A 20,827-nucleotide genomic window follows, 5' to 3' on the forward strand; every position below is an offset into this window, starting at 1 on the left:
GGGGGCCTAGCTGTGTGTCTGATACACAAGCTGGAGGCAGTTTTCAAAATGTCAGCCAACATTCACCGCTTTCCATCTGGCATTTGATGCTTGTGGAATGTCCCGACTGCTCCGTGCGCACCAGCCACCCGTCACACCTTTACCCCAAACACAACTCCAGTTTCATAAATGAAATTACATGACAAACTCCCTGTGTGTGTTTGTGTACGTGTATGCAGTAGTAGTGTAATATAGTACACTGCTTATACAACTGGCCTCATTGCCTGTCAAGACTATTGCATGGTTACCATGGAAACCGTGTGACCAAAAAAATCAGGTTACCATGGGCAGGTGCATATGAGGTGCAGGATGATCGTTTGTGTCTCAGTCTGTTGCCTGATGCAATCAGACTGCAAGGGGAGAAGTCAGGCAAAATACCTTTTACGGTGTGTTTACTATCACTTTGAATGTTTATCTGAACCAATCACACTACATTAGAATTGACTTTTCAAACATTAGAAGTAAAGAATCTTGCCAATTTAACGAAACACACATGTTTGTTGTGTCTCATCACGCAGCATAGGCACCGAGATGGAAAAAAAAAAAGGAAAGGAAAGTGTAATGCAAAGAAGATGTAGGCCAAACAGTTGAATGTTGGGGGGAGAAAGAGAGAGACTTTTGTGTGTGCTGCCCTACAAGACGGCGAAGGCATTTTGATGCACTGCACCAAATTTGGAACAAAAGACCTTATAGCCCAGACCACATCACTATCCTCCCACCTGCACCCCCCTCCCTGCAACTTGTATTTCAAGACTGAAAAACAGCATATCAAGATCACAGCTCTACCTAACACATACAGTATTCACTGCGCTCACACTCTCTCTTCTGACAAACTCAATTGTGCATGTTACACTTACAGGAGTGTGCCTCATTAAATAGTTGCTATTCTTCTTCTAATTACTGTATTATAATGATTATTGTGAATATTATTAATAATAATGTTATTAATACTAATTATTAATATTACATTTACATATGTGTATGCATAGAGGGAGAAGAAATAAAAGCATACATGCATACTACACATTCAGTATACTGTATATAATTGTAGGTATTTATTGTAGATATAAATACAATAAACTGTTTGTGTGTGTGTATATATATATGTGCTGTACTGTATATTGTGTGTGTGTGCTGTACATATATATGAAGTGTGCAAATATCTGCGTGTCCGTTTTCCTTCCTTCTCCCAAAGCACGCAAGAACTTTCGGCCATTTTTTCGGGGTGTTTGTTGTTTTCACCAAAACACGGAGCTGTTCTGAGGTCGACGCTGAGTGGAGGCTTCCGGTGAACCTTCGGCTACTTTGGAGGAGGGTAAAATGATCCCAGATCAGTGTGTGTCTCGGTGTCATGCCATCCCCCATCGCGCTGCTCAGTGCTCGCCAGCCTCGCGATAGCCTCGCCTACCAGAATCAAAGCTCCGCTCGCGAACTGGATGCTGCGAGCGAGGAGGCGCGCGGTGCGGTCACCATGCAAAGGTTACACTGGATCCGCTTCAGCGAGTATCTGAAGAAGCCGCTCCTCCGCAGGACCCGCACGGCTCACAAAATGCGAGACGTCTAGCAACGCGAACGCGGACTACACAACGTTTACCGGCCCGTTTGCCTTCGCCAGGTGTGAAACGATGGTCGCAAGTTTGGGATTTCCGCGAACGGATGTGTGTACGCTGGCTCCTCTCGGCGGCAAAGTGGCTTCATGAGTGTCCAAAGTAACAGTGGAAGTGGTGGTGGAAGTTTGGAGGCGACGCCATCTTGGTCGCAGCTCTCCTCGTCCCCAACGATTTCTCAACAACATATAACGGCGACCGCAAAGACCAAGGAAGGTATATCAGCTCACCAAGTGCACGACCTACTCTTATTCTCCTTAAAGTGTGTCCTTCGCGGTAGACGTGGACCGTCGGGGCCGTGTCGAGCTAGCGTTCGTAGGAGTAAAAATGGATGTCAAGTTCACTGATGCCGTGAATTGGAAGCCAAACGTCAGCTGTCAGTTCAGTTGATGGCCAGTCTGAGTAGCAGCAGGCTATCATGTTTGGACAAAGGCAGCGCTAGCTTGTTGTTTTCTTGGTGTTACTGCCAGGTTACAAGGTTTCTTCGTCGCCACAGATGCGACTGTAGTGTTTGTTGTAGCAGTTGTAACGCTCGCCTCTTATCAACAGCATTTAGAAGAATATTAAACAACGTAGCTGTGCATGCGTCCATTAACGTGAACGCACAGCTATAAGGTGCCCGAGAACTAGGAAATGGGTCGTGGATGTTACTTTTTGACCAGTTTGGATGCATCTGTTTTTTTTCCACGTAGTTTTCAACATATTGTTGACATGATGTTATTTACTCCTGCATTGCCGAGTTGCAGGGTGTGTTGTGACATAGCAGTGATAAATGGCAGCTGTCGGTTATAATGTTCCAGCTAAGTCCATTAGTTATCGGACATGGCATGTCACGTCAAAATGTTTAGACAGAGACGGTGTTAACAAGTTGAGTCAAAATCAGCGTTGTCAGCAACTGTACAGAGGATATATTTTAAAGAGGCCATTTGCAACTTGAAAGTCGTATCACCGCTGTGCTAAGGAGCAAAACTAATACTGCAACGTGAAGCTTTTACTGCATCTATAAATTAACCCAAAACATTCTTTGCTCTGTCCTCAGACAGACAGAGCAGACTCACATAGGCCTTTTGGTGAGCTCACTGTTGTACTGCTCAAGGGTTTCATAATGTCCATTATGCCTTTTAAGGCTTGCCCCTGTGCCAGAAGCTATGTAAAGATGACAGCCAGGAAATGTCCAATAAGGAAACAAAACAACACTTGGAGCAGTAGTCATAAGGGAACAGAGGAGCTACATTCATTTCTCCCTGGAAACCCTGTGTTACAGAGCAAGGCCCAGTCAGGCAGCAAATATGTGTAATACTATGTTAGTGTGAGTCTCATTTGATGCATGTTGAGGTTCTGATTCACTGCTTAAAGGGTCTGGCTCTGGTACTGTAGCCGTATGTGGATACAATTTAAAGGTAAAGTTAGGTGTTTTCTGACCTGGTTCACCACTGTGAAGTACACCCATGCACATGTGTGATTTGTCATTTTAATCACACACGCACCTGCTGACACTGACATTTCAACGTGTCAAAGCATTTCACTTCGGCATAAAACTTGGCATCAAAGTCACTGTCGCAGCTCCTGAGGTGCTGAGATGTAGACATTTTAGAGACGGGTTTGTCACCTGTGCGGTGAGGCCAGTGACGCCGCCAACCTGACAAAATAACATTGTAGTCAGGCTGGTTGTAAGATTTCTGTGTTGACAGAGTGGTAGATCCCAGTGTTACAGTGAGCTGTCTATTTAGGTTAGAAGCCGTATCCTCTCCACTATTTCATTACTCGTGTGTTAATGTGATTTGTGGAATGTCGTCGTACTCGTCGAGTGCCAGCAAAGGTGATAATCCGTGTATCTTACCCTCCTATGCCGATGTGCTCATGCCAGGCCCCATGGACGAGCTGCACAGTCTGGACCCCAGGAGGCAGGAGCTGCTGGAGGCCAGGTTCACAGGGGCTGTCAGTGGCAACACGGGAGGCAGCACCGGGAGCACCAGCGGGGGAGCTAAGGTAACCGGAGCACAGGAAGTCTAAAGCCTCCATTTTGAAATATGTCACATGCAAACACGATTGGCCCGGGAACTTAAAAAGTGCCATGAACTTCCTTTTATGGATCCCTGTGTCATGACTGATGAAGGATTAAAGGTTAAACTCTTTCAGACATTTTTTTCCCCCCTCATAACCAGAGAAGTTGGCTTGGATTTCAACGGGAACAAATGCCAAGCTCTCTTTATCAATGCTAGCAACAACAAGCTGTTGCTCGCAGAACAAAGCAGTCTTGCGTTCATGAGTGACTAAATCCAGCATGACCACAAGTTGTGAGAATATACCGACTACGTCATGCGCACGATCATTTTGATGCCAGGAAATAAAAACCCAGCCTAGATTCACAGGGTGGAAAAACAGGTACAGAGTTCCTGTTTTCCTGTAATGCATTCAGTGTTCCTGGAAATTTATGTGGCGGATAATAATAACTAGATGTCTGAATTCCTGTCAGATGTGGCAGAGTAGAGGCCTACCTGCAGGCTTTGTGTCACTGTTTACATTTCATGAGGTCATTCAACTTGAATACCACAACACACCTGTGCTGGCCCTTTTCCTATATCGTTTGTCCGCTTGTTTGTTTTTGTAGGGTCTGGCCAATGAATCCTCTAACCACAGCTATGGAAGTCTGGGCTCATCGAGTGATAAGGAGTCAGAGGTAAAACACATACACAGCCGTTCAGTCTTTCAAAAAGACAGGAGAAAAGCCGAAAAATATTTTTTCACCAAGTGCGCTTGTATGTGTATCCATACTATCGGTATTTTTTTCTCGCACGGCCCACTCCTCTTTCTGCTTGTCCCACTACCTCCACCTCTCTCTCTTGTCTCTTCCCAGAACTCTGATTTGAAAAGAGGGAGCTCCCCTGCCTACTCAGTATGTACTCTTTCTTCCTGCGGCTCTTTCCTGCTGAACACCACCTCTGGATCCTGCTTTGTTAAGTAAAACACAGGGGACTTAGACATTTTTTTTTTTCTCATTTCATATCGACTCACAGACCCCGGAGAAGAAGCACTCGGAGTCGTCCAGGGGGAGGAAAAGGAAAGCTGATACCTACTCAGAGAGTAGTCAAGGTACGATGGGTTTCTGTAAGGAAACAACACCATTGAGGCAAATATAAATTGGTGATAGCTTACATTAAAACTTTTTTTTTGTCCCCCAGGGAAAACCTCTACACGTGGACCCAAGATCAGCGACTACTTTGATGTGAGTTTTATAACATACCAATGTTGTTCTTGTGATTCTTATCGTTTTGAACCACATTTTTAAGTGTGTACTTTTTGCAAAGTTTCAGGGTGGAAATGGCTCCAGTCCAGTCAGAGGCCTCCCGTCAGCTCGACGCTCTCCGCAGAACTCGCACTCTGCCCCAGGCTCAATCGTGAGTATTTCACAGACAGTTGAGTCTGACTCTGAGTTATCTGTATTGAGTGGATGTGAGTCTGTGTTAATAAAGGGTTTTCTGATACTTTGGTGTCTGTAGATCCGACAGAATAGCTCCTCTCCCACCAGTCTGTGTTTTGGGGAACACAATCCCAAAGCGTCCTCGAGCAAATTTGTCCAGGTAATAGATCACACACTGATTTGACTTTTTTTTTTTTCATGATTCAAGCACTGTACATTATACATTATACATGATACATATCTGGGTCTCTTAGACGGAACTGACAGGCCTGAAACTTGCTGCCCTGGAGAGCAACAAGAGTCTGGACCTGGAAAAGAAAGAAGGACGAATAGATGACCTGCTCAGGGTGAGTCCAGCGTCCACATCCTTCAGTCAGTGGTGGAGAGTGTACAAGAGACCAGAGCTCTCGTATACACGTTACCATGCCAGTGTTGTATTAAAAGTAAACCTATACAACCACATGACATGTTGTTCTTGCTGTATGTTTTTTTTTAACAGGCTAATTGTGACCTGCGGAGACAGATTGACGAACAGCAAAAACTCCTGGAGAAATACAAGGAGCGACTCAACAAGTGCATCACAATGAGCAAGAAACTGCTCATAGAGAAGGTTTGTGTTTTTGTATGCGTGCACACTTTTCACTTACATACACTAAAAGAAAACATCAGAACAGTAGAGCTGCGTTATATGTTTTTTGATCTGTAACGTGGAAAAGAAAATGGGACCCGATACTGCAGCTTATCATCATCTCACAGTTTATGTTACAGAGTAAACCAGAAGCTTATTTCCAGGATTACAGAGGTGCTGACATTCAGTAGAAATAATGTAATAATAAGTCTAGTGTTCTTTGGTGTTTTAGCTTTGCTTCGCTGCAGAAGTGCTGATGGAAAAAAACTCTTTTGCGGTTGGTAGGTTTTTAAAACAGTTCACCAGCCACATGTTTTTGTCTGGTCTCCACTATTTCGGCCTGGAGATGCACATGGCACCAAACTAGTAGTGGTGGCGGCTAAATGTACGCACAGTCTTTCTCATCACAGTCAGTCATTTCATTTAGATATATTAATGTTTAATGAGGACTGTCCTGAGCAACCACTAGAAATCTCACACCTGATCCAGCTTTATTCTGCGCAGAGTTATCACTGTGGTCTGGCATTGGCGATGGAAACTTCAGTTGGATATTATTGAGACAATCCCTTTTCAGCTGTGTGCGTATGCCTACCTGATTTTGTTCAGAGCACCCAAGAGAAGCAGTCCTGTCGGGAGAAGAGCATGCAGGATCGCCTTCGTCTCGGTCACTTTACAACTGTCAGACACGGAGCCTCGTACACGGAGCAGTGGACTGACGGATATGCATTCCAGAACCTGATCAAGTAAGAGATCCCACACACTGGTTTTCATCCAGCTCAGTTAACCTTCACTAAAGGTATTTTTGTTTGTGTTAGGCATGGTGTATTCCCACGCAGGTGGATTGTTGGGAGACTGCTTCATTATTTGTGGTGTAATTCATTCTTTGTGCCACGTGCAGGCAACAGGAGGGCATCAACCAGCAGAGGGAGGACATAGAGCGACAGAGGAAGCTGCTGGCCAAGAGGAAGCCTCCGAACCCCGCGTCTCCCTCCCTCTCTGTGGCCTCCACGTCTGAACCCAAGCAACGCAAAACTAAGGTGGTCAACGGCAACGATTCGGACCCCTTCCTGAAGCCCTCCTTGCCCCAGCTGTGAGTAAAACACAAACAAATGCAAGTGATCAGTTGGGAACCGATTTATGATTCGTCCTGGTCCATGTTTTGGCAGACTGACCCTTGCTGAGTACCATGAGCAGGAAGAAATTTTCAAGCTTCGCCTTGGACACCTGAAGAAGGTCAGTGACTAAACACGTCAACCGGTAAACAACCCATTCAGTAGAAGACTGATTGGACATTTCAACTGGTGAAGTGGTTATATGGCATCTGATTAGAGCAAGTTATTTGTGCTTATAGTTTCTTTCTTTCTTTCTTTCATGGGCAGCTTGTAAAAAGAGACATTCATATTGATGCCGGTCTTTCTAATTGCAAGTCATTATAGTCTCATGCTTCAACTGTTTTACCGCAACTCTGTATTAAATAGACAAATGTGTGACAGGATCAAAGAGGTATTTCTCGTGGACGACGACTGCTCTTATGGCTGTTCAGCAGAAGGGCCAGACTTCTGGCATCTCTCAATTGCCACACTTTTCAACAAACAGAAAAAGAATCTGAAATGCCTGCCTTTTATATTGTGTACGTCCAGGAGGAGGCTGAGATCCAAGCAGAGCTGGAGCGGTTGGAGCGTGTGAGGAACCTTCACATCAGAGAACTGAAGAGGATAAACAACGAGGACAGCTCGGCGTAAGTCCACTCCACATTATGCACGGAGTGATCTTGTCTAATAATGGTTCAGTCTTGAACAAGGGCTGCACAATAAGTGCCAATTTAAATGTTTACTTTCCACAGTCAATATGGAGCAAATATTAGTAGACCAGTTAAACAGAACACACATAATGATCCATTTAGATACAGGTCTAAAGTGACACAGGCGGGAACCTTTTGACCTTTCCTCTTGACCAGTGCTGTGATGTGGGTTTTGTGATGCAATTTTTACATGAATGAGTTGTTGACTTAAGTTGACATTCAGGAAACTGATTGATTGTCTTATGTGGAATACAGGTACAAACATGTACCCAAAAAAAATGTAGATTCACAGCTTTGAAGCTGATTGTGGAGCATTACTTGTTGTAGTGATGTTTCATAAGATGGACTCAACAATGAACATTAGTCTAAGAAATAAGTTCAAGCAACGATGACACATTTTTATTGATGTCAGATGTGATGGCCAGAGTTCATAGATCAAAGTCGAGCACAAATGATACAATTTCCGTTCTGGTGAATATTTGTGCCTCATGCAGATTTAAAGACCATCCCACTCTGAACGAGAGGTACCTGCTGCTGCACTTGCTGGGCAGGGGCGGCTTCAGTGAAGTCTACAAGGTACTGGCTGCACGGCTGGACGATTATTTTCACAGTCTCTTTCTATTTTTCTATGAAGTCAGTGTTTGAACTCAAAGTGTGTGTGTTTTTTTTTTTTTGTCACATGTAGGCTTTTGACCTGTTTGAGCAGCGCTACGCAGCTGTTAAAATCCACCAGCTCAACAAGAACTGGAGAGAGGAGAAGAAGGAGAACTACCACAAGTAGGTCTCCTCACAAACACGTACGCACACGGTGCTTCAGCTACATGAAGACATAATGTTTCTTTAGTTCCTCACACTGTGTTGACACTTCTTCCCTTGCAGGCATGCATGCAGGGAGTACCGGATACACAAGCAGCTGGACCATCCCAGAATAGTCAAACTATACGACTATTTCTCTCTGGATACCGACACGTGAGTTACCTTTGACCTCTGCCAGCTGCAGCCCTGCTGGGTTCACATATCCTGAGGTTGTTCCTCTCACAGTAGTGCGTTAAAAAGCTTCATCCGAGCTGTTTGCACTGATGTGCACCATGCGGCGTTTAAAGCAGCGTGGTGCACATCAGTTAGTGTCAACCCTTTGTGACGGCTCAGCCCGGTGAATACTGAAATAATGCATGCATTGTTTGTGTCTGACTCAGGACTATGGGTCAGTTTGCTATTAGAAAGCAATTCCTAGAAAGAAAGTGTCGGCATGTCCTGACTTACTGACCGTAATGTGTATTTGTACACATAGTGCAGATAGACACATTCTTTACGCTGTACGTAGGCCCAGCTTATATTGTACCAAAGCAGCGAAGCACATACATGAAGGGAAAGATAAGTCTGGCTTGTTCATTAGCAGAGGGTCATGACTCTGACCTGTGACATACATATATGGGGGAGGGGAAGTGTCTGCCTCTGTGTTCCCAGCTCTCTGGACGTACCATCCAAGAACTACTTGTAATAAAGGCCTCAAGTCATCTCTTTCTGGAGCAAAAAGTTGCACTTGAACACACCATAGAAACTACAGCAAATGGCCAACTTGAATACGAGTTCTGCACCTTTGTTAAAAGAAATAAATGTCCTCACCAGCAGGTGGCAGTAGTCTGTATTTGTCATTCAAAAGGGGAAACTGGAGAATCTAGAAGAAGCTAGAAAGCTTCGTGCAGGACTGGCCTCTCCTGATCTGTCCTGATCTGTTGTACTGTATTTTCATCTTCATGCCGTGAAAGTCTGTGTATTTACACGTTCAGGTGTGATGAAGATGAAAAGGGAAAAGAGTGGTCTCTGTGCCCTTTTGACGTTGCCATTTGTTTTCTTTCATCACTCTCTTGCTCTTCTTGTGCACTGGTTCACTAAGCTGAGCAGACAGTCGGACTGATCTTTCTCACCAAACACGCTCCACCACTGAAAAGCTGCCAGCAGAGGTCCGATTAATGCGAACAGTGCGGGACACACCACTAAAATTAGAATGAGGGTCACAGACACTCACGGACTGTCCGGCGCTGGCAAACCACTGTCATTCTGATGCGTCACGGCCCTTAAGATACATAAAGATGCTACACAATCAAGTTGTCTTCACTAGGAGTAAACTAAAAATAAACACAAGTTGCAAATATCGTATTTATTCATTTGTTCATTGTCACCAGCTGATGTATTTCTCTGTATGTGACCGTGTGTGTGTTGTGTTTGTCAGGTTCTGTACAGTGCTGGAGTTCTGTGAAGGGAATGACCTGGACTTCTACCTGAAGCAAAACAAGCTGATGTCAGAGAAAGAGGCCCGCTCCATCGTCATGCAGATCGTCAGCGCCCTGCGTTACCTCAACGAAATCAAACCCCCCATCATCCACTATGACCTCAAACCTGGTGGGTCACGTTCCAAAGGGTTTTGTCACAAATTCAGTTCGAGATGCTGGAGACACACGTTACATGAGAATGAGATTACCTTCGGTGTTTTCATGATTAAGCTGCCGTATGTTCACTGATCTTCCTTCAGGTGTTTCTGTTTGAATATCACAAAGCGTCGACCAAATTTTCAACTTTTTTCAAACCGAATCTCACTTGGTAACAGGAAACATCTTATTGGTGGATGGTACCGCATGTGGAGAAATCAAGATTACGGACTTTGGCCTGTCGAAGATAATGGACGACGATAACTATGGTGTGGACGGGATGGACCTGACATCACAGGGAGCAGGCACCTACTGGTGAGACTACACATCTCTCTCACACCAGCAGACTAATGTTAAGTTTGCAGCTTAATTAAAAGAGTCAACACACTATATCTGCTAAATGCCCTGTAGTAAACAGGATAGACCAGAATATTAAGACATTTCCTCTCCTTTCTCTGCCGTTTTGTGGTCTATCTTTCAAAAATATGTGCAGCCTCAATAATGCAGTATTTGATGTGTGTATACTCAGGTACCTCCCTCCAGAGTGTTTTGTGGTGGGGAAGGAGCCGCCTAAGATCTCCAACAAGGTGGACGTGTGGTCCGTAGGAGTGATCTTCTTCCAGTGCCTCTATGGACGCAAAGTATGACGCTACACGAGACATCCAGATACAGCTGGCACCATTGTCAACTCTGGTTTGGGATCGGTGGTGATTTTGCGTTTTGTTTTTGCAGCCGTTTGGTCACAATCAGTCACAGCAGGACATCCTGCAGGAAAACACCATCCTCAAAGCCACAGAGGTCCAGTTCCCAGCGAAGCCGCAGGCCAGCACAGAGGCCAAGGTAACACGCACTCGCTGACAAATTTATAGACCATCACATCCAGCCGCTAGAAAGTGTTAGCAGCATTGGTCAGTTTTACTTCTGTGACCATTGTATGAAGATTGTGTTTGTACTGAATACGACACGCCAATAAATATTTAATTCTTATCGTACAAGTGACATACAAAATATGTATAGAACAAACTACTACTAGGTTAGTTTTTGGTCAAGGTATTTATTTAATATATACAGTTATCAGTTCTGCAGGGCACAGTCCACACGAGTTACAGATGATTTATCCTCGAGTTCTTCCCTGATGACAGTAATCTGAAAAACCTGGTCAGGACCTCATTAAGTATTGAGGTTCAGCCCAGATTATCTGGTAATGTGAGGGTTTACAGATGTTCTCTTAAACCTTGTAAACCGCCAGCAGACTCATCTCGGCCACCGCAGATGATATTAAACATGTTTAGAATTGAAAATCTAAATGACTAAATCGGTGTCTCCACAATAGCCTTTGAGCAAAACCAGCTAGAACAACACGGAGCAGCCGGTGGTGTTGTCAGGCCGTGGTAAACATCTAGACCTCAAGGCTGACGTTAGCCAGTAGCTGTTACATCCTCACTTCTAGTCCTGACTGAGGACAATCACACAGTCTCCCCACAGTCTAATCCACAGTTGTTTAGCCTTCTCTGTCTAGTTTTTCTATTTTTTTTTCGCTACAAAGTCCTAAAACGTTGGGACAGCTTCTTCCTCTACTGCTCTGTCTTTTGGTTTGGATGATGGTTAGCGAGCTCGCAGGTGCAGAACTGAGATTTAGTTGTTGCACCACAGTCTCCATTTCCCTTCCTCTTGTGATATCACATGTGATATCTAAATAATATCCTGTAGAGTGCGTTGATCGATCTGTTCAAATATTTTTGTTTGTGCAAGTTTGAGAAGAATGACATTTCATAAAGTAAATGATGACCTAACACATTGCTAAACAACAGATGAATTCATAGTGTTGGTTGTTGTTGACTCCTATCAGATCGTCGTTTCTGCTTAGTTGAGTTGAAACATGTGGTTTTGCAATTTTAGTTACAGTTATAAAAGGCTGTATTTGTAGTTTGCCAATCTTCCAGCGACATGTTGTCACAGGTTCAGCCGCCCGAGTCAAACATAATGTTTAAGCCACAGACGGTGCAGGATCTTTATAGAGTCGCACCACCACACTCACACAATGTGCTCTCCTGTGCTGTGCAGGCGTTTATCCGGCGCTGCCTGGCCTACCGCAAAGAGGACCGCTTCGACGTTCACCAGCTGTGCTCGGACAGCTACCTCCTCCCTCACATGAGACGCTCAAACTCCTCGGGCACCCTCCAGCCCTCGGCCTCATCTCTCCCCGCCTACTGACTCGCGAGCCTGACGGGACCCACCGGCCGATCTCGGGGCTGGATTATTAGAATCGGAGGATAATAGACGTGGATCTTTTTCCTTTTCTTTTTTCTTTTTTTTTTTTTTTTTTTTTTACCTGAGCTCGTCCCTCAAACGGATGAATAAGCAACGAAACGAAAACGTCTTATGGAAACGAGAGAGAGAGCGCGGGAAGGGAGGACGCAGCCGCTGCGTTGTACAGAGTTGTGCCCTTGAACTCAAGCGTCTGAGAGACGGGACGGAATACGAAATGAGACTGAAAACTAGAGGTGGAAAGAGAGCGGGGCGGAGACGACGGAGGCTCGTTGTTGTTCGGAGCGAGGACAGAAAGTGATGAAGCCAGTGGATTCGTTTATGGACTTAAAAACTCCTTAGGAGTCATTACAGCAGTATAGGACCTCCTAGACGCCCTGTCCAACACCACTTCACTAACATGAACACATATATATGTCATTATACACCTCTGAGGTGGTTAAGAATTATGTCAACATAAAGCTGCAGTAACAGTTTCATTACTTATGAGGGTGGAGGTTTAACAGAAGAGTGGTGCAGAGGAGGTATGAGTGTTTGTATATCAAATATTGACTACCTGCCATTAATGTTAATGAGGCACAAAATGCTACTTAAGATGCTCACTGAGCTGATTCTTTCAGCCGCGCCTGCACGAAGCAGGGGCCGATTTAAAAAGAGCTGGTGGAACCTTGACGGGACTACGTTCCAGATTCAATTTCTGGGGTCGATTTTTGCACTTCCAATCAAGTTCATCTGGTCTCAGATTTGGTGTGAAGTACCACAATGTGGGCTAGCTCTCTCCTTATCCACGGTCAAGTCCTCCGTTCAGATTTTAGTTGTCGCCAAGCAATTGTGGTCCGCAGAGAGTGGACCGCTGATTCTGTCTTAATCCAGTTTTTGTCGTTTCGAGGGCAGAGTGTCAGTACCATGTCTTCGTAGATGTGCCCGTCAGCCCGCCTGAAGAACCGGACTTTCATCAGAGGCTGAGTCGGCTGTTACCGGGCGACAGTAGCCGTCGTCCGGGGGCACAGAATTCAATGTACATTTCATGTGCAGGAGACATTACTCACTAGCAAATATATAATAATGAGGCTTTTCCTTGCTTCTCAGTGTCTCGGTTTGCTCCGTTTATTTGTGTTTTTCCTCCTAAAAAAGCTGTTCTCAGTTTGCTGCTATAAATGTTGCTTTTAGTTTGTAACGTGTGAATGATCTTCACCGCGCATATGTGCATACTTGAACTGTGTTAAGAGGAAATTTCCAGAGCCTCTTTTGCTGAAACAGACCACCCTGCTGTGCTGTTGGAGGGAATGCCATGCATTCTCCTGCCACCGACATCAAGTGTCTATGTATTTTTTTTTTTTGTTTGTTTTTGTTTTTTCGTTTTGTTTACGTCCATGTAAAAGTCCGACAAACGTTATGAGGAGCAAAGTCCCAGTGCACAGTGGCCACGACCTGTAGAAGTGTGTGTGTGTGTGCGCGCGCTCGCTCCGGAGCTGCAGCTCGACTCCGCTGCAGCCAGAAGTTAAGTGGATATATATCCAAATGTTGTCATCCTGTAAATAAAACACTTACCTGTATGTTGTTGTGACATGTTAAGCCCTCTCAAACGCAGGCGTCCTCCCCGAAGCACTCCCCGAGAAACAGGCGCGTCCTGGGCTGAGAAGTCAGATGAAAGACCGGCGGGAGCAGTTCACAGCAAGATGTGGGCGTCACTGCTTTCGCTTGCTCCCACCTGCTTTAAAAAAACAAAAACAAAAAAAACAAAAACAGCAACTGTTGATTTCCTTTTGTGCGAGTTGTTTGATGATGAAAATACTCCATGTAGTTTCAGTAACATGACAGGTGCATTAAATTCTCACAGCTCGCTGTTCCCAAATGAAAGCAAGTGATGAAGTGCAATGAAACGTAAATTGTGTATTTTTTTCTTTTTCTTTTGGTGTACTATGGCACAAACCGATCCCCTCCTGTCCAGTCCCCCCCCCCTCGCCCCTTCTACTTGACACAACATCAGAAAATAGGTGCTAGCATCAAGTGCATATATCACGAGACTGACGACAACCCTGTGTGGACAGATGTAAGTACAGCCATTAGTGAGGTACATGTCGGCTCACATCAGCGGTGGGGGTGCAACGCTAAGCCGTGTCATTCACATGCAATAAAGATTGCCTTTCAAGTATTAATTCCTGTAGTGTGACCCATATTTCCTGCGGAGGGTTATGCAACCTTACTGGAAGCGTGGCAAGATGGAGCGCAGAGGTGGAAGATGACAGCCGCGTGCAAATGAACACAAACGCAACGTCAACATAATACAGATTCTTGTATTTGCAGATTTAGAGTAAGTTACCTGGTCTAAATACAACTTTGAAGTGTTCCATGTGTGGTGATTTCAGATTTCTCTTCGATTTAGAAAGCGAAAGAGGTTGAATTCAAATGAAAACCTCGGTCCCATCATACGCCAGATGAGCCGGTTGTCCCTCCAACATCAAGAGGACGCACTATCCCGTTCTTTGGCAGCTCCAGTGTTCGAATGCGAGATTTTCATCTTAGATTTTTCCTTCAGAAATCTACACAGAGCATCCCAGTGTCATTTATTTTAGTCAGTTGCTCCGTTGTAAGTTTGCACCACTTCAAATTATGTTTGAGGCTCACGCTGTGATCACAGTCTCAAGATGACACTATTTTAGAGTATGTGGTAGTTCGGCCTTTATTTATGCATCAGGAGGAAGCCGCCACTGTGTCGTTAGATGAGAAATCAAACCACATAAATTAAGACCGCTGATTTTTCCTTTACTACAGGGACACATTTCCACGCTGCAGTGGCTACATTTAAGAGAAAAGTGTTCACTTGTTGAATAAATGTGTATTACTCTGACCATGATCACTCATATCTTAAATACATCCTTCAGGTTTTGTCCACTCTCACCTGTATTTCACTGGAGTCTCGTGTTTATTGACATGATTATTTAGGATCATTATCAGGACTGGAGAGGTATTTTACCCCCATCTGCTGCCATGAGCTGATGCAGGATATGACCCTCTTGGCTTCCCGTAGCATCGTCTTAACTGCTTCCATTTTACTCCCACGGCTGCTTTGTTCTTCATCTTCCAATTAGTTTTTATTTGCGTGAAGCTGCACAGAGGGCGTAGAGGAGCCTTTAAGATGAGCAACAAACTGCACATTAAGACACAGAGAGAGACCATGTAAAATTCATTTGGCTTTATTGCTTGCACTGTGCATACTGTAGATGATTTCAGAAGGTTCAGTAACAGTGACACCTTGTGGCTGTACTACAGCACTGCCAACCGATGCCATCGACTGAGGCTGAGCTGTGTAATCAATAACCTCGCGGCCATGTTTCAGCCTAAACTCAGTCACCCAACACTCCGCTCAGTGGCTCGTGTGTCTCCTCTGGCATGGCCCTCAGGCTGGTATCGACTGTGTGGCTGAGATGGTGTTTACTATAGAGTTCCGGATATACATGGATACATACAGGGAGACTAATCATTTCAAAACACAAAGCTGGTGCAAAATAATGCAGGTTCATTCATTGGGTGGAGACATACAGCAATTTCAACAAAAATGAATCAAATAACCTACAGGTCAGGGGTCTAGTAACTAATATAAAGGTTATATTTTAGAGCTGGATGATAAGACAAAGTCTAAACCTCGATGAAGTCATAATCAAGTTTAAATTTTAATATTAATCTCTGGATTTCTTCTAACACCACAAGTTATATAACTGCTGCCCTCATCTGAATTATGTAGGATTCAGTAAATTGTGTTTATCGCCCAGCTCCATTAACATCCACTGGTTATAAAAACAGAATTGAAACGGAGCATTTCCAGATCAGAAAGGGGGAAATCATTTCTTTGCCTCACTGTAACCGCTGAAGTGCAAAGCAAACTACAAACGAAGAGTAGACCTCATCCTCATCATACAGTAGCTCAGACAAGCTGCAGTGCTACCATTTCCTCAGCCTAATGACAATGTGGCAACGCAGACACGATGGTCAGACCGGTCCACCCCCGTCCCCCACTCTTCACATCCCTCGTCCATCCACACAAGCTTCCTGACCACTAACCGGAGTGTGCTGACCCATGTGTCTGAACTGTAGCGTCTGTCTGCTTGTCCCTCTCGGCCAAATAAATAAAAAAAAAAAAAAAAACACACACACACACAGAAAGACAGATGGGAGAAAGAGAGAAACCAGGTGTGTTTTTGTTTGATGGCGATTACGTCGTGTCCCACATTACGACGACGTCGTCGTTTCCGTAGGGGCGAGGGATTCCGTGTTGGCGGGGAGAGCATCTGTGGGGGCTGTGACGTCGGCCGCGGGCGCAGCTGTGACTGTGACGGAGGCTGCGGGGGCGGAGGTGGAGGTGGGCAGGAGGGGGGTCACGCCCTGAGAGAGAAGAGGAGGCAACTGGGAGGGCAGCATGGTGGGCAGAGGGGGCAACGGGGCCAGACCGGGTATGTTCAGGGGTGGGAGTGGTGCCAGAGATGGGACTGGTGGAGACACAAAAACAGAAAAGTTAGGATGTTTTGATTATTTTTTTCAGGCTGGAGTTTTTTTTCAGGCTGATGTTCATAGCCAACCTCACAGTCTCACAGTCATGTTAACCGCTCACACTTAGACAAACCAATCATCGCTGAGAGTAATTAGCGAATAGCTGTTTCCAGAGGTTGCATAATCGGATCCATGTTATGTGGAAAGCAAGAGTGTGGTTTCGTAAACTATCTGTGTATGAAGTGTATGAAGCACAAAATGTCCCAGACACCAGCGGCACCTTGGATCATCATGGATCATCCCACAGATACTTGATCAGTTTGGGATTTTCAGTTTTTCCTAAATGTATGTCAGGCTGCATCCTGCTGGGGATGGCTGCTGCCATCAAGGAGTGTCACTGATATGAGGTGAGGGTGACTGGCCTGGTCTAGGTGGGTGCTACATGTCTAAGTAACATCCACTCAAATGTCAGGTCCAATACTTTTCCAGAAGAACACTGAATTGTCACAAGATGGTCAGTGTTATTTACGTCTCATGTCAGTGGTCATAATGTAGTGGCTGATTTGTGTATATACATTCCAATATTGAAAAAGATAAAAATCAAAGCCCAGATTAAAATAAAAATAAAATACACTATAAGACACACTGGAAGCCACTCATATGGAGTTCAGTATATAAACACACTCGCTGCAGTTTAGTGGAACGAGTGATCCTGAAGCGATAAACGTCCACAAAGGCCACATTTATGGCTGCATCAACCAGGGGTTCCTTTTGGAGGACGCAGTTTGTCGTACAACACCAGTACACATGTGTTTCTGTTAATTTGTCCACATCCTTTCAATCGCTGAGGCCAGTCTAAACATAACTGAAAAACGAACGAGCACTGCAGTCGCCCACTCTCTTAAAGCTTTGCAGGGCTGCTGCATTAGGCTGCATTACTTTGCATGAGGTGTGCCTGATAAAGTGCCAGCCGTGTGTATATGGTCTGTGATTTCCAATGGAGGTGAGACTTGTTTGCTCACCTGTGGTTCCTGCTGGTAAGGCGCCGGCGCCCGGTAGTGACACGGCACTGAGGTCTGGGAGTGGCAGGTTCAGGTTGGGAAGGTGAGGGAGTGGAGGTAAGCCGCCTGGGAGAGGCATCAGCCCTGCAAATACACAAACACGCACCACACTTGTTCATTAGTTAAACTGACAGCGTCTTATTTGAAATAACGCGTGCTGCATTAAGGCACTGGAAATTAAATTTAGGCAAATATCACAACTGAACACATGTTGATGACATTTCATGTGAGGTAGCAGGAATTTAACATCAATAGTTTTGCCAACAGTGTGTACTCTGCAGACAAGGACTTAATATGGGCTAATGCATTCAAGGTAAACCTTTCTTTTGTGGAAGGATGTGAACATATCCTCAACCTGCACATAACCTGCACATAAAGAAATGTGTGCTGCTGAAAGCTGACTGGCTGAGCCGGCAGGGTCGTGACATGTGTTTCACACGTTTTAAAAAACAACCTCTCACCTGGTAGCGTGGTGGCGGGGTTGAAGCTAGCGGCAGCAGGATTGAGCGGAGCGAGGGGGCTGAGGGAGGGATTCGTGGAAGAGGGCAGCAGAGGGACAGTAGGCAAACCTTGAGGGTTGACAAGAAACCAAAAACACTTTGAGTAAACACAAGATGTGGTGACAGTCGTTCATGCGAGATCGAGCTGAAACTGCTGCAGCTAATGGACGTCTATAAAAGCTCACAAATACCCGTCTGCAGCTCGCTGGGCATGGTGGGCGGGGCTGAGCTGATGGACAGGCTGGAGAGGGAGTCTTCGAGTCCAGGTGGGACAGCGGACGCGGTGGTGGGGGGGGTCACCGCTGAGAGCTGGACCTGAAGGAGTTAAAAGGAGAACATGAGGGAGGCTGAGGAAAAGATGCTGCTATCAAACAGATAAGGTCACATTCATTCAAATGTGCAATTAAGGCCAACGGAAAACATTGCTCGTCTTCCCCGCTGCATGCCTGGCTGCATACATAATGAGGACACTTACATTCATAGAGTGTGAACACTTGAAAAAAGAAACTTTTCAGTGCTGCTGTCTGCGCACGAAGCATATTAATGGTAAAGTTTAGCTTGAAGCAGACTGCAATACTGAAAGTATGTGGTTTTCTTAGATACAGGTTGAGCAGGTGATAGTGTTGAGAGTCAATGATTTCAGTGAAGACAGAGTGGTAGAGTAACGTAATATGAGTTTAAGGAAGATGCACGGCGTCCGTCTGTCCTAACCTCGGTGAATCCATCCTTCAGCGGACTGACAGGTTCACTGGGAGAGTTTCCAGGGAAGCTGATCTTCTTCCCCTCCTCAAAAGGCCGGGTGGGGATCCTGTGGAGGTATCCGTAGCCGATGCCACACCCAAGGCTGAGACGGGAAGATAGACGGTGTTTATTATCCAACCAGCAAATATGTAGTTGTCAGCTCAAAATACCTACACAACTGTAGGTTACACAAACTCAAACCGGCAGGAAGAGATGTTAGATATTTGCTTCTTACAACATCCATAAGTCCAACAGAAGGATGTGCATGTATTACCTGCCCTCTCCTCCCCAGGCACTGTTTGGTGTGATGACCACCTCTCGGCAGTTGTCTGTGTCTGTGTTGTACACATAGAGCTTCAGACCCTTCCCCTCGTGGCTCTCTATCAGAGAGAAAAGGTCCTCGGTCTGCAGAGAGTCAGAGAGAGGTGGACAGAAACAGGAAGCACAAAATCAGCATCACTTCCAGGTGACGCAATGAGCGGCAGCAGCGAGAACCTCATTCCAGCCCACCTCATTCATAACTGTGTCCGCTCCGATGATGTAGTCAGTGTGCGGCCGCAAGCCAGCGAGGGCCGCTGGAGAGTTAGGCTCCACTTCCTGTTTACAGAGAATATTGAATGGATGTTTACGTGTCACATAAACGGAGACAATACGACGGAGATGAGGCCTTTGTGGATACCCACCAGCACGTGCCAAACATTCTCATTGGCCCCCTCAAAGCTGCAGAAGCGAATCGACACACCGAGCAGACCCTGGCCCCCCCACAGGTTGCTGGGCGTCACCGTGGACTCCCGCAGCTCCAGGGTCTTTGAGGAGTAAACCAGCATCTTGACTGGTTTCTCCACGCTGGCTTTGAGCAAGTCCTTCAAGGTGTCGTTGTCTTTGTTCTGTAGAAAAGAGGGACCGAGGGGAACAAAGAAGGGGTTAGCAGTGACATTAAGTAGCCATCCCGTGTCACAGCCGGTCGTACTTGATGCAGCCTCATCTTTACCAGTCTGGTGTTATTGATGGAGACGATGAAGTCGAAGAAAGGCTCCAGTCCTGCTCGGTGTCCAGGCGAGTTCTCCTGAACCTGAACAAAGGTGAGACACAACCTCAGCTGCATTGTGATTGAATTTCTAGCCAACAATGTGGGTTGGACACACAGGTGCAATGCTGTCAACTTTAGCATCTACGTTAGCCAATGTCACTTAACGTTAGCTCCAGCTTGGAAGCTCTGCTAGGAGGGGCAACATTAAATGGCCAGAGTTAGCTTGTCAGCACAAGCCACTTAGTCCAGAGCAGCCGCAAATGCACAGGAAGCGCGTCCGATAATTGATGCACCAGTAAAACCAGCTTGGCAGCTGTCATTCAGTAGTTACGTAGCTTCAGTTAGCTCCAACACTACTGATGCTTAGCTAATGGGTTGCATAGTAACTATTAGCTGACAGGCAGACACAACCAAAACATGGGAAACGATGCGTGTAATTGACACAAGTCTTATGAGCAAAGCATTTCGGACACACAATGTTGTGCTATCCAACAATGGAGGCCGCAGCAGTCATCCCCGGCCTCTCGTCAACACAGAAAGCCGGGATTCCTCCGCCTCTGACCGGATGCTAAGCTAACGGCTAACAGCGGGCTGTAGAGGTTAAAAACTCACCCGGAGGACGTGGTAGCCCTCTGAGCCTCCCCCCGGTATCTCCACGCTCTGCGATCCTCCCATGGTCTCGCTGTTTTAAGGCCGTTTGGGTTTTTATGGCAGCTTGTTTACCCTGCAGAGGTGAGATGCCCGGACGCTTCCACACACCGGGTACACGTCGCCAAATGACCAGTGATGCGATGCGCATGCGCCGTTACGTGGC

General features: G+C 45.7%; 2 protein-coding genes across 4 annotated transcripts; one reads left to right on the forward strand and one right to left on the reverse strand.

The window, feature by feature from the left end:
* The first annotated feature begins 1,152 nt into the window (after positions 1–1,152).
* On the forward strand, positions 1,153–16,339 carry LOC125010301 (serine/threonine-protein kinase tousled-like 1-B). 3 transcript variants are annotated; one of them, XM_047588827.1, is made up of 22 exons: positions 1,154–1,862; positions 3,514–3,635; positions 4,258–4,326; positions 4,504–4,542; positions 4,664–4,739; positions 4,829–4,872; positions 4,955–5,044; positions 5,147–5,227; positions 5,322–5,414; positions 5,567–5,677; positions 6,302–6,438; positions 6,594–6,785; positions 6,862–6,928; positions 7,336–7,433; positions 7,991–8,072; positions 8,182–8,273; positions 8,376–8,465; positions 9,730–9,899; positions 10,105–10,240; positions 10,455–10,566; positions 10,658–10,765; positions 11,990–16,339. In XM_047588827.1, exons 1-22 carry the CDS (start codon positions 1,736–1,738, stop codon positions 12,137–12,139), a joined length of 2,286 nt encoding a protein of 761 aa, XP_047444783.1. In that variant the 5' UTR covers positions 1,154–1,735; the 3' UTR covers positions 12,140–16,339. The 3 variants fall into 3 exon arrangements, with proteins under 3 accessions (XP_047444786.1, XP_047444783.1, XP_047444784.1); XM_047588828.1 differs by having other exon boundaries at positions 4,961–5,044; XM_047588830.1 differs by lacking the exon at positions 4,504–4,542 and having other exon boundaries at positions 1,153–1,862.
* On the reverse strand, positions 15,375–20,804 carry LOC125010302 (Golgi reassembly-stacking protein 2-like). Its single transcript, XM_047588831.1, has 10 exons — positions 20,626–20,804; positions 19,975–20,055; positions 19,667–19,870; positions 19,494–19,580; positions 19,258–19,388; positions 18,954–19,086; positions 18,434–18,557; positions 18,204–18,311; positions 17,704–17,826; positions 15,375–16,680 (listed from the first exon to the last, which is right to left on the reverse strand). Exons 1-10 carry the CDS (start codon positions 20,686–20,688, stop codon positions 16,424–16,426), a joined length of 1,311 nt encoding a protein of 436 aa, XP_047444787.1. The 5' UTR covers positions 20,689–20,804; the 3' UTR covers positions 15,375–16,423.
* Between the last annotated feature and the right edge of the window lie 23 nt (positions 20,805–20,827).

Source organism: Mugil cephalus, chromosome 7 (genome assembly GCF_022458985.1).
Source record: "Mugil cephalus isolate CIBA_MC_2020 chromosome 7, CIBA_Mcephalus_1.1, whole genome shotgun sequence".
Classification (NCBI taxonomy): Eukaryota; Metazoa; Chordata; class Actinopteri; order Mugiliformes; family Mugilidae; genus Mugil; species Mugil cephalus.

What these genes read in the sequence shown, in the direction of transcription:
- LOC125010301 (XM_047588827.1), top strand. Translation starts at nt 1,736, where the DNA reads ATGAGTGTCCAAAGTAACAGTGGAAGTGGTGGTGGAAGTTTGGAGGCG. An exon ending in ACTCTGCCCCAGGCTCAATC is followed by an intron (nt 5,045 to 5,146) that starts GTGAGTATTTCA and finishes TGGTGTCTGTAG; the next exon opens with ATCCGACAGAATAGCTCCTC. An exon ending in CAGGGAGCAGGCACCTACTG is followed by an intron (nt 10,241 to 10,454) that starts GTGAGACTACAC and finishes GTGTATACTCAG; the next exon opens with GTACCTCCCTCCAGAGTGTT.
- LOC125010302 (XM_047588831.1), bottom strand. Translation starts at nt 20,688, where the DNA reads ATGGGAGGATCGCAGAGCGTGGAGATACCGGGGGGAGGCTCAGAGGGC. An exon ending in CCATCAATAACACCAGACTG is followed by an intron (nt 19,871 to 19,974) that starts GTAAAGATGAGG and finishes TCTTTTCTACAG; the next exon opens with AACAAAGACAACGACACCTT. An exon ending in CTTACCAGCAGGAACCACAG is followed by an intron (nt 16,681 to 17,703) that starts GTGAGCAAACAA and finishes TGTCTCCACCAG; the next exon opens with TCCCATCTCTGGCACCACTC.